At 40.3% G+C, this 13,980-nt stretch overlaps 1 protein-coding gene across 1 annotated transcript in view; it reads left to right on the top strand.

Annotated features, from left to right (window-relative positions):
* The window catches only part of LOC150078287 (uncharacterized), a 910,840-nt gene that overhangs the window by 819,749 nt on the left and 77,111 nt on the right, over nt 1-13,980 (top strand). The window contains 1 exon segment of the mRNA XM_090384522.1: nt 8,576-8,601. Within this exon segment, the coding sequence (XP_090240648.1) occupies nt 8,576-8,601 (26 nt within the window).

The raw sequence follows: 13,980 nt of genomic DNA, 5'->3' as shown, positions 1-13,980 counted from the left end.
AAGCGCCGTGAATATTTTCCGCCATAAAAAACATGGGCGTGGTTAAAATTATCTTTTCCGGTCAAAACAGCGCTCAGTGGGTGGGGGGATAGTGGTGAAAAAATCGCGAGCGTGGATGTTTCTCGCTAATCCTTGTTCAGTATGTGTTAGTCATGGAAGGTTTCGTCGTTTGCTTTTAATTTATATGTTTATAAATTGAATAAATTTATCAATTTATAAATTGATATGCTTACAAAAATGATAAATCTACCGTTTTGCAGTGTAAAACAGACTTTTTCGAGTGTGTTAACGGAAGAAAGTGACTTTATTGTGGACAAGTTCTTTCTAACCCCTATAAAAATATGGCTACGAATAAAAAGAGAAATGTGAAAATATCAAAGAAGGTGATGACATTAGCGAATAAAATCGAGTTATTAGACAAAATTTCTAATGGTGAAAGTGTCTCCTCAGTGGCAAAACATTATAAAATCAATGAGTCAATGGTACGATCAATCAAGAAATCGGAAGCAAAAATCTGCCGTAGTGTCCGTGAAAACGCGCTAATTGCTTCAAAAATTTGCTCTGTAACTCGTGATGTTAAATTAGAAAAAATGGAAAAGGCTTTAAATCTGTGGATAGAAGACCGAACTCAAAATAAAATTCCGTTAAGTTCACTCATCGTTCGCGAAAAGGCAAAACTCCTTTATCAACACTTTAGCGAAACTGGTGATAGCACTGGCGGGATGTTTTTTTTTGCTAGCAAAGGCGCTGGTTTGAAAGATTTATTTGAAATTTCTAATAAATATTACATTTAATATTAAATTGTTTCTTATTTTCATTTCGATGCTGTATGCTTGCATTTCACTATGTACTGTCTATGTACATAGTCATATTATGAAGGTACATATAATACATATATAGACAAAATTTTAGACTAGTTTTTCTTATATATTTCATACTTTGGAACGGAACCCCTTTATTACTATGGGAGCCATTACTCAGTATTCGCGTTGTGGGCGCCTCCGTAGCCAGGTGGGAAGGAGCAGCAGTGCGTAGCACACGCTTCTTGATTAAACCGGGGTTCGAGCCCGTCACCACCAAATACGGAGGATGCGGAAAGGTCAGGGAATGACCACCGCATAACCCGGAGCAATATGGCCTTAGTTGCTAATGCTCCTTAAAAAACCAAAACAAACAAACAAAACAGTATTCGCGTTTTCGGTATTCGCGACATTTCTCAGGAACGTACCCCCCGCAAATAGCGGGGGTTTACTGTATATGACCCTACTCTTATTACTCCTCTGCAATAAGAGTGATCCTACTCTTATTGCAGAGGAGTTTAGAAAGATTAAATTCAGCATATTGCTACATTGAAACAAAAGTACTCAGATAAGCAGATTTCTTGCCAGGTGGTCTGATTGAAGTCAGTGCTGATAGGATTCTTCTTTTTGCTTAGACTGTGCACATCAGGTAGCATAAATACAAGTTGAGGAAGGATGTTGCGGAATAGATATGTGAAAGTTTTTCTTCAAATATGGAGGGAGCCAAAAGACAATAACAGTCTTTGGCAATGTGACTGTAACTGGATTCTCAGGGGAGAATAAGCACAAGGTTATTTATCTGAACATAGATTCAACATTGAAACGTATACCTCACATTGACAATGTTCCAATTCCGATACAACCAGAGCATGGGCTAAATTTTTTAGATGAAATTGAATGTGATGAAGGCGCAATTGCTGAAAACCCTGAGAACTTTAGCTGAATCTCAGTACACACCCAAAGAGATGTTGAAGCCAGAATTGTTTTCGTAAAATGTTTTGAGTTGAATGACCTCATTAGAGATCAAGCACTCTCCAGAGATAAAGCCAGTTTTTTCTCCTTGAGACCAAAGCAGAAAAACTTGGTTAAGAAAGACATCAGAGCGTCTCTCAATTGAAAAAGAAACCAAGTTTCAGTGAGAGTCTTTACAGTAAATGGTCTGCTCTGCTGCTGCCATGATATCAGTGGCTATTAAGGAATTGTCACAAAAACACATTACATCTGAATAGTGTCTCTTTATTAGCATTAGCAGAGCACATGATGCAAGAAGGCATCAGAAAAAAAAATCCTTCCCATTTTATTGATCCATTCATTCCAAATGTTTCTCTAGTTTTGCCTTGAATTTATTTAATCTATCAACTTCCACAACAACAGATGGAAGTTTGTTCCAGCAGTTAATTACCCACTGGCTAAAGGCAAACTTCTGCACATCTATTCTACAACTGTCTTTCCTCAGTTTGAATCTACGCCCTCCTCAGGTTTGTAATCTGAGCAAGAGGAAGAATCCCATCAGCACTAAGCCTGCTTAATCCATTCAAGGCCTTATATACACCTCAATCAGATCAGATCACCTCGCAGGTGCCTAGTCTCCAGGGGCTGCAATTTGCAGAACTTAAGCCTTTCTTCATAAGAGCACCACTTTTTTCCCTTCATCAGTATTGTTGCCCTTCTCCGTACTCATTCGAGCAACTCTACATCCTTCCTAAAATGAGGCTTCCAGACCTGTACACAGTACTCAAGATGTGGTCTGACCATTGCCTTATACAAGGGGATAATCACCTCCTTATCCCTGCTCGCAAAATTCCTGTATTGACAAGACCCATGATCTACTCTGGCAGAATGCCTACACTGCTCAGAAAAATTCATATCTGACTGCACAATTACACCTAGGTCTCTTTCATTCTCCACTACCCTGAGTGTAACACCACCCAGTTGGTACATTTCTCTGGAGTTACTGTTACCCATATGCAGTACTTTGCATTTGTCAATGTTAAACTTCAAAAGCCACTTCTCAGCCCATCTATCCAACTTTTCCAGATCCTGTTGCAGCAACATACTGTCATTACTATTACAACAGTATAATAGCGTAGCTTAATTTAATTTATTATGATACTCACCTTTTTATAATCTGCATTGATGTTGAAATAAATTGGATGATAATTTTAAATTTAAGTTAGCATGAATGAGTTGGGATTTAAAAACAGAATTAAAATGTGCGCAAGGAAGTAGAAGTGCACGTCTTCGTCCTTGGTTGTCAATGTTGAAATTTGAAATGATTTAAGTTATACAGTTGGAAACAGAAGGCCAATAGCCATAACAAGTGGCTTTCGTTTTACACGTCTTCGGTTGGCAATGGTAGAATGAGAGTAAACGCATGTATTTAAGAAGACTAAGTTCCCGTGAAGCTCCTGGATACACGTGGGAATCTCAGGTGCATGAAATTCCAGACCGGTGCTATGTTATAGGGTAGTTTGGAATTTAATACTTGAAGAGTGGAATGGCGGCAAAGCCATTCTATAACTAGGGCTTCATATTGGAAAATTTTAAAGCTGGATTTTAATTTGATAATAAGAATGGCTGAATAAGGTTTTGTCGTCTTAACAGACAACAAAACCTTATCCAGTCGCACTTCCCTTTCAATTAATAGCATATTAGAGCTCACAACCTTTCTATTAGATGCCAGATACTTCCGATTTCTTAATCAGATTTACCAGCAAACCTATGGCCTACCTATGGGATTAAGGATCTCAGCCCACCCTATCTGAAATTTACCTAGCCTCCGTAGAAAATCATATATTACAACCATACCACCCAGATATTAAATTATTTATATGATAAGCTAACGATATCCTCTTAATAGGGCACAAATCCAGAATAAATGATCTTTTCATTAAATTTAATTCCATTCATAATAGATTAAAATATACCCTGGAATTGGAAGAAAAGGGACAAATTAATTTTCTAAACCTCACTATATACAGAAGCGATACAAAACTAGGAACAAGAATTTTCAGAAAAAATACTCACATGGGCAAATACTTACACTTTGAATCACATCACCCCCTCAACACAAAAAAAGCAGTCCTTTATAACCAAATTTACAATGCTATAAAATACAGTTCCACACATTATGACCTTATTAATGAACTACAATATCTTACAAGTAAATTCATATCTAGGAAATATCCTATTCAATTAATCAAACAAACTATTATCACAGTCCAAAGTAATATCAACAACCCACCCAAATGCATGTCCAATAATAATCCACATATTATCCTCCCTTACCATAGTAATTTTGCCAACCAATTCCGCCGTTTATTCAAAAGTACTGATATCACCCTTACATTCTCATCAACATAATATCATCTACTTAATAAAATGTCAAGATAACTGTAACGCTTGCTACATTGGTAGCACCACCACAAAATACGGTTCTACCAAAACATCAAACACATGTGCATACTACCACTACAATTTCAAGCTTTAGGATGGGACAGTCCAATACCAAATGCCGACCGGGCTAGCCGAGTGGGTAAAGTACCTACCCGGCAACCCAAAGGTCGCGGGTTTGATTCCCGTCTCAGGCTTGGATCAAAGTACTGCAAAAACCTTGGGAGGTGCAATATGGCCACAGAAGCCGATGTGCCAACAACTACCAAATCAAAAAAAAAAAAAAAAAAAACCAATACCAAATTAGCAACACGTTTTCAATCCCACAACCATACCCCTTAGTAGATTCAGCCATTCCCATTATCAAATTAAAATCCAGCTTTAAAATTTTCCAATATGAAGCCCTAGTTATAGAATGGTTTTGCCGCCATTCCACTCTTCAAGTATTAAATTCCAAACTACCCTATAACATAGCACCAGTCTGGAATCTCATGCACCTGAGATTCCCCCTTGTATCCAGGAGCATCACGGGAACTTAGTCTTCTTAAATACACATGTTTACTCTCATTCTACCATTGCCAACTGAAGACATGTAAAACGAAAGCCACTTGTTATGGCTATTGGCCTTCTGTTTCCAACTGTATAACTTAAATCATTTCAAATTTCAACATTGACAACCAAGGACAAAGACGTGCACTTCTACTTCCTTGCGCACATTTTAATTCTGTTTTTAAATCCCAACTCATTCATGCTAACTTAAATTTAAAATTATCATCCAATTTATTCCAACATCAATGCAGATTATAAAAAGGTGAGTATCATAATAAATTAAATTAATCTACACATTATATTGTGCCAGTTATAAATGGTACTTTAAGAGATCTACAATTTTTGAATTGTCATTACTATTATTAACAACCTGCCAACCTTTCTATCATCTGCAAACTTTGATATTAAGCTTCTTATACCTTAATGAATATCATTGATAAATAAACAAAACAACAGTGGGCCCAACATAGAACCCTGAGGTACACCACTAATAACATTAGTCCACATAGAGCAGTATCCATTGACCACCACTCTCTGTCCTCCCCACTCAACCATCACCCATTGGCGCCTCCATAGCCAGGTGGGCAGGGGTGGCAGTGCGCAGCACACGCTTCTTGATTAGAATGGGGTTCGAGCCCGCGACCACCAAATACGGAGGATGCGGAAAGGTCAGGGAATGACCACCGCATATCCACGGAGCAATATGGCCTTAGTTGCTAATGCTCCTAAAAACCAAATAACAACAATAACAACAACAACCATCACCCATCCATTGCAGTAACCTTCCCCTAATGCCACACTGCTCCAAATTACACAGCACCTCTCCACATGCAACAGTATCAAGAACTTTCCTGAAATCCAAGTATATGATATCAAAATTATCAGTGCATCCAGATCCTTTGTGACCACATCATAATATCTAATCAGATTGGTCAGACAAGACTTCCCCTTGAAAAACCCATGCAGTGTCTGAATTATTACTGCTGAATTGTCTAGATGATCCTGCAGTGCTTCTTTAACCAGTGACTCCATTATTTTCCTTGGAACAGAAGTCAAACTAACAGGTCTGCAATTACTCATGTCACCCTTTGATCCCCCCCCCTTTGTGAATTTGAGAAAGATTTGCACATCTCTAGTCTATGGGCACTTCCCCCAAGTTGAAGGATGCTCTCATAATTAAGAGTTTGCTTACTTCCTTTGCCACCTCCTTTAATATAACTGGATAAATCCCATGTACCCCCACTGCATTTCTTATATTTAACTTCAACACTTTCTCCTCCACTTTGCTCTGAGTTATTACAAAATCATTTAACTCCCTGTTGGAGTTTGATAAACATCTGCCCCCCCCTTCCTCCTTGAATAACTCCTCATGTGTGAATAACTTTTCATGTAGATGCAAAATACTCATTTAGTTCAGGTGCAATCTGAGAATGATCATCTGCATCAAACCATTGATATCAAGTGGACCAATGTGATTCATCCCCTTCCCTTTAGAATTTATATAAGCAAAGAAGCCTTTGCTGTTTTTCTTTGCATCCTTTGGCAAAGATTTTTCATAATCTGCCTTCTCTTGCCTAACTTCCTTTGTGACTTGATTACTGTCTAGCTTGTATCTACCACAGGCTTCTGTGTTGCCTAAAAATCTGTATGCATCCCATGCATTTTTCTTTTCTGCCATGAGTCTCATTAGTTCATCTGACATCCATTTGGGCCTAAACCCAGAACAGTATTTCTTAGTTGGAACAAAAAACCTAGTAGCTTCCAAAATTACTTCCTTCAATGGCCCATAACACACACCCACTCTCATTTTTCCTTTCCTAGTGCTTATGTCACACCAACCTTACCGCCGACTAGGCTAGTCAGGTGGGTAAAGTGCCTGCCTGGCAACCTAAAGGTTGCGGGTTCGAATCACGCCTCGGGCTTTGATTAGAGTAAAATGCAAAAACCTCGGGAGGTGCATTATGGCCACAGTAGCCAATGTGCCAACAACTAACAAAAAAAAAAAAAAACTTACCCAAAATTGCACTGTCCATCTATGTCAATTGGATGCACTTCCTTAGATTTTATGTTTCTGAACTAAACAGCATAACCCCTCCTCCTCTCTTCCTATCCTGTCTCTCCTTTCTGTACACAAATTGTACTCCCCAAATTCCAATTCTGCATCCCTTATATCTGAGTGACACCATGTCTCTGATATCTGAACAATATCCATCATTGATTCCTCACAGCGAAGTTTTAAAGCTGTGAAGAATTAATGAAATTGGTGATGAAGCAAGCTTTCAAACAGGCAAGTTTGAAAGCTGTTATCTTGCATAACAGAAACTTAAATCCATTCATCTGTATTGTCCTCTCTGTAAAGGAGGCAAACTATATAACATGAAGACATGTTATATAGTTTGCAGAGCAATCGGGTACGGGACATGATACTGCCAAGGGGGATGTCTTTGTGTGTGCGCGATGCAAGGAGTGTATCGATATCAGGCAACAACTCGGCGTTCTTGTGGGCCTATATGAGAGCTTGAAGGACAGGGTGGATGCCCTCGAAGAAACTAAATTGAGGGGCCCATCAAGCTCTCAGCTGCCCACATCAACACCAGAGCTTGCACTTGGGCATTGCGTGACACAGAGACAAGCCCTAAGGCAGAATGCGCTGGTCCCGAAGGAACTAGTAGTTGTTGGTGACTCTATTGTCAGGGAAACGGGGAACATGCTTTGTAAAAAAGATAGGTGGAACAGGACCAGGGTATGTCTGCCAGGGGCAAAGGTTGATGACGTTGTAGAGCGAATATCATCTTTTAAGGGCACAAAAGGTGATATAGTTGTACACGTTGGCACTAATAATATTAAGAGTAGGAGACCGGCAGAATTACTTAACAAGTACAGGTCACTGTTGAACAAAAGCCGAGAATTAGGGTTGAATTTGAAAGTGTCTGCAATTCTGCCCAGACACGATAGGAGGGAGTATATGATGAGAGCCTTGTCGATCAATTCGGCCCTGGAAAGATTGTGCAAGGCTCAAGGGGTAGAATTTTTTTCAGCCTGGACTGTACTTGTTAACAGGAGAGATTGCTTCTACAGTGATGGGATACACTTAAATAGAAAGGGTGCAAGAATATTTGCTGATGCTATCGAGGCAGTGTTAGGTGGGTCGGAAAACTGCTAGCTTGGGGGGAGACAAAGACCAATAGATTGACAGTAGCCACTGGCAGAGGTGAAAGAGATTCTTGCACTGCTTCTATTAGAATGAGCAGAAGCCTGAAAAACAAGATGCATGGTATTTCAGAGACTGCTGGGAGCCATTGCGGTACAAGTAAACACATGGGTTGTGTTAGGGTAGCTAAGAATAGAAACAGGTGCAGGTATACTTGCGTGTACACCAATGCTAGGAGTTTAGTAAATAAATTTGATGAATTTGAGGTATTGCTCAAAACATCGAAGGCAGATATTGTTGGGATATCAGAGACGTGGTGTCACACAGATATAAGCGATGCAGAACTGCAATTTGGGGAGTACAACGTCTACAGAAAGGATAGACAGGATAGGAAGGGGGGAGGGGTTATGCTATTAGTTAAGAAACACATAAAAACCAAGGAAGTGAAGCCAGTCGACATCGCTGGACAGTGCAGTGTGGAGTCAGTTTGGTGTGACATAAACATTGGGAGAATAAAATTGAGAGTAGGAGTGTGCTATAGGCCTAATGACTCTGATGAGTATAATAAGGAACTGTACAGGGAAATAGAGTGGGCCAGTAAATCAGAGTGTCTTATAATGGGAGATTTTAATTTCCCAGATATTGACTGGAATTTGGGGGCTGGTTACTCACACACTAGCAGGGCTTTTGTGGATTTATTGGATGATTGTTTTCTACATCAGCATGTTCGGGAGGCAACTAGAGGGAGTAATACTCTCGATTTGATTATCAGCAGTGATTCTTCATGCATTAAGAATCTGCAGATAAATGAACCACTAGGTGGCAGTGATCACAGTGTGCTGAAGTGGGATTTACTCAAAGAGGTAACTACCATTAGGGGTAAAGGGAAGGGTTATTGCTTCCGTAAAGGCGACTACAATGGACTGAGACAGTATTTAAATTCTATACAGTGGGACCAACTGATGATGTTACCAACAGCAAATTCAAAATGGGAAGCATTCAAAGAACTTATCTTGGAAGCTACTAGGCTTTACATACCAACTAAGAAATATTGTTCAAGGTTTAGGCCAAAATGGATGTCAGATGAACTAATGAGGCATATGGCAGAGAAGAAAAATGCATGGGATACATACAAATTAACACGGGACACAGAAGCCTATGATAGATACAAGTTGATATGCAACCAAGTTACAAAGGAGGTTAGGCAGGCGAAGGCAGATTACGAGAAATCCTTGGCAAGGGATGCAAAGAAAAACAGCAAAGAGTTCTTTACTTATGTAAACTCTAGAAGGAAGGGGATGAATCAGATCGGTCCACTTGATATTGATGGGTCAAGTGTTGATGATCCTGCTCAGGTAGCTAACACACTAAATGAATATTTTGCATCGACATTCACACATGAGGAGTTATTCAGCGAGGGGAATGCCAGAGGTGTATTCAACTCTAGCAGTAAGCTACAGAATCTTGAAATAACTTGGAGTAAAGTGGAGGAGAAACTGTTGAAGATAAACACAAGAAAGGCACCCGGGGTGGATGGGATCTATCCAGTTATATTAAAGGAGGCAGCAAAGGAAGTAAGCAAACCCTTAGCCATAATTATGAGAGCTTCCTTGGACTCAGGGGAGGTACCCATAGACTGGAAATGTGCAAATGTGACCCCAATTCACAAAGGAGGATCAAAGGCTGACACAAGTAATTATAGACCTGTGAGCTTAACTTCTGTTCCAGGAAAATTAATGGAGGCACTGGTTAAAGAAGCACTGCAGGATCATTTAGACAAGACTTCAGTTATAGCTCAGACACAGCATGGTTTTGTTAAGGGGAAGTCTTGCCTGACCAACTTGATTGGATACTATGATGCAGTCACAAAAGAACTGGATGCAGGGAATAACTTTGATATTATATACTTGGATCTTAGAAAGGCTTTTGATACTGTTGCACATGGAAGACTGCTACACAAATTGGAGCAGTGTGACATTGGAGGCAAATTGCTGCTATGGATAAAGGGGTGGTTGAGGGGGAGAAGACAGAGAGTGGTAATCAATGGACACTGCTCATTGTGGACTGTGTTATTAGTGGAGTCCCTCAGGGCTCAGTGTTGGGTCCATTATTGTTTTCTGTATTTATAAATGATATTGATGATGGTATATCAGGCTTAATGTCCAAGTTTGCAGACGATACAAAGGTTGGCAGGGTTGTCAAGGACACTACTGACACTATGCTGCTGCAACAGGATCTGGAAAGGTTGAGCAGATGGGCTGAGAGGTGGCAAATGAAGTTTAACATTGACAAATGTAAAGTACTACACATGGGAATCAGCAACCCCAGAGCAACGTATCAACTCTGTGGTACTACACTGACAGTGGTAGAGAATGAAAGGGACTTGGGGGTGGTTGTGCAGGCAGATATGAAGTTCTCTGACAGTGTAGACGGGCTGCAAGAGTAGCTCATGGAGTATTGTCAATGATATACAGGAATTTTTCCAGCAGGGATAAGGAAGTGATTATTCCATTGTATAAGGCGATGGTCAGGCCACACCTAGAGTACTGTATACAGGTCTGGAGGCCTCATTTCAAGAAGGATGTAGAGCTGCTGGAACGAGTACAGAGAAGGGCAACAAGATTAGTGAATGGAACAAAGGGGTGCTCTTACGAAGAAAGGCTTAAGTTTTGCAAATTACAGTGTCTGGAGACTAGGCACCAGCGAGGTGATCTGATAGAGGTGTATAAAGCCTTGAATGGTTTAAGCATGCTCAATGCTGATGGGATTCTTCGTCTAGCTCAGAAAAATCACCTGAGAGGGCATAAATTCAAATTGAGGAAAGACAGATGTAGGATAGACGTGCGGAAATTTGCCTTTAGCCAGCGGGTGGTTGGTTGGTGGAACAGACTTCCATCCCTTGTGGTGGAGGTTGATAGCCTAAATAAGTTTAAGGCTCAGCTGGACAGGTATTTTGAACCAACAGAGGGGTGAAGTGGAAGTGGGGTTTTTTTTTTTTTTTTGGCTGATGCTGCATAAGCTTGCTTTCTTGCATCAAATGCCTCTACTAATGCTAATGCTAACTCCTTCTTGTGGCAGGGTTCGAGAGCTTCATAAACTCTGCTGCAGGAATGGTTCATAAAGTCCATCTGCATGATGCAGTTGAAGACCAAATGGCCTTTAGCCAGCAGGTAGTTGGTTGGTGGAACAGACTTCCATCCCTTATTGTGGAAGTTGATAGCCTAGGTAAATTTAAGTCTCAGCTGGACAGATATTTCAAACGAACGGAGGGGTGAAATGGAAGTGGGTTTTTTTTTTGACTGATGCTGCATAAGATTGCTTTCTTGCATCATATGCCTCTACTAATGCTAAGGGTTCCAGATGTATGTGCAGTACTCAAGGTGGGGCCTGACTATTGCCTTATACAATGTGATAATCACCTCTTTATCCATGCTAGAAATTCTTGTATATCATTGACAAAACCCCATGAGCTGCTCTGACAACCTGTCTGCACTGCTCTGAAAACTTTATATCTGATGGTGCAATTACCCCCAGGTCCTTTTGATTCTCCACTATCCCTAGTGTGGTACCGCACAGTTGGTACGTGACTACTACCCATATTCACTACTTTGCATTTGTCAATGTTAAACTTCAGTTGCGACTTCTAAGCCCATTACTGTCATTAACAACCCTACCAACCTTTGTATCATTTGCAGACTTGGACATTAAGCCTGATATGACTGCATAAGTACCATTGATAAATATTCAAAACAACAATGGGCCCCATGCCAAACCCTGGGGGCTCCACTAATAACATTAGTCCACAAAGAGCAGTGTTCGTTTATTGCCACTCTCTGTCTTCTCCTACTCAACCATCCTTTTATCCACTGTAGAAACTTCCTTTAATGCCATAGTCTCTCCAATTTTTACAGCAGTATTATAAGCTTTCCTGCAATCCAAGTATATGATATCAAAATTATTTTTTGCATCCTGTTCCTTTGTGACCACATTATAGGATCCATTCAAATTGGTTAGGCAAGATTTCGCCTTAAGAAACCTATACTGTGTCTGAACTATAACTACAGTCTTGTCTAGATGATACTACAATTCTTTTTTAACCAGTGGCTCCATTACTTTCCCCGGAACAGAAGTTAAACTAATAAGTCTGTAATTGCCTGTCACTCTCTGATTCACCCTTTGCAAATTGGGAATACATTTGTACTTCTCCAATCAGTGGAGACCTCCCCTGAATCCAAGAATGCTATCATAAATATGGCTAATTGTTTGCATATTTCCTTTGTTACCTCCCTTAATATAACTGGATATATCCCATCAACCCCAGGTGCCTTTCTTATGTTTAACTTGAACAGTTTCTCCTTCACTTTCCTCAGTTATTCCAAAGCCATTTAGCTCCAAAAATTTATCAGTTTAATAACCTTTTGGCCTCCACTTCTGTACAGAATTATTCATTTAGCATTTTAGCATTTAGCATTAGTAGAGGCATATAATGCAAGAAAGCAAGCTTATGCAGCATCAGCCAGAAAAAAAAACAAAAAAACTTCCACTTCACCCCTCCGTTCGTTCGAAATACCTGTCCAGCTGAGCCTTAAATTTATTTAGGCTATCAACTTTCACAACAAGAGATGGAAGTCTGTTCCACCAACCAACTACCCGCTGGCTAAAGGCAAATTTCCAGACATCTATCCTACATCTGCCTTTCCTCAATTTGAATTTATGCCCTCTCAGATGATAATTCTGAGCAAGAGGCAGAATCCCATCAGCAGTGAGCATGCTCAAACCATTCAAGGCTTTATACACCTCTATCAGATCACCTCGCTGGTGCCTAGTCTCCAGACACTGTAATTTGCAAAACTTAAGCCTTTCTTCGTAAGAGCACCCCTTTGTTCCATTCACTAACCTTGTTGCCCTTCTCTGTACTCGTTCCGGCAGCTCTACATCCTTTTTGAAATGAGGCCTCCAGACCTGTATACAGTACTCAAGGTGTGGCCTGACCATTGCCTTATACAAGGGAATATAAGCTGCTACTCTTGCAGCCCGTCTGCACTGCTCAGAGAACTTCATATCTGCCTGCACAATTACCCCCAGGTCCTTTTCATTCTCTACCACTGTCAGTGTTGTACCACAGAGTTGATACGTTGCTGTGGTGTTGCTGTTTCCTATTTGTAGTAGTTTACATTTGTTAATGTTCAACTTCATTTGCCACCTCTCAGCCGATCTGCTCAACCTTTCCAGATCCTGTTGCAGCAGCATAGCAGCAGTAGTTTCCTTAACAACCCTGCCAACTTTTGTATCATCTGCAAACTTGGACATTAAGCTTGATATACCATCATCAATATTATTTATAAATACAGAAAACAATAATGGACCCAACACTGAACTCTGAGGGACACCACTGATAACAGGGGCATCACTGACACCACTGTAGTCCACAATGGCTATCTTGCATCCATTGATTACCACTCTCTGTCTCTTCCCACTGAACCATCCCTTTATCAATAGCAGCAATTTGCCTCCAATTTGTGCAGCTGTCTTCCATGTGCAACAGTATCAAAAGCCTTTCTAAGATCCAAGTATATAATATCAAAGTTATTCCCTGCATCCAGTTCTTTTGTGACTGCATCATAGTATCCAATCAAATTGGTCAGGCAAGACTTCCCCTTAACAAAACCATGCTGTGTCCGAGCTATAACTGAAGTCTTGTCTAGATGATCCTGCAGTGCTTCCATTAATTTTCCTGGAACAGAAGTTAAACTCACAGGTCTATAATTACTTGTGTCAGCCTCTGATCCTCCTTTTTGAATTGGGGTCACATTTGCAAATCTCCAGTCTATGGGTACTTCCCCTGTGTCCAAGGAAGCTCTCATAATTATGGCTAAGGGTTTGCTTACTTCCTTTGCTGCCTCCTTTAATATAACTGGATAGATCCCATCCACCCCAGGTGCTTTTCTTGTGTTTAACTTCAACAATTTCTCCTCCACTTTACTCTCAGTTATTACAAGATTATCTAGTTTACTGCCAGAGTTGAATACACCTCTGACATTCCCCTCGCTGAATAACTCCTCATGTATGAATGTCGATGCAAAATAT

This window comes from Mastigoproctus giganteus, chromosome 11 (assembly GCF_048544385.1).
Source record: "Mastigoproctus giganteus isolate SK-2022 chromosome 11, ASM4854438v1, whole genome shotgun sequence".
Lineage (NCBI taxonomy): Eukaryota > Metazoa > Arthropoda > Arachnida > Uropygi > Thelyphonidae > Mastigoproctus > Mastigoproctus giganteus.
This window is presented reverse-complemented; position numbering and strand designations above follow the sequence as displayed.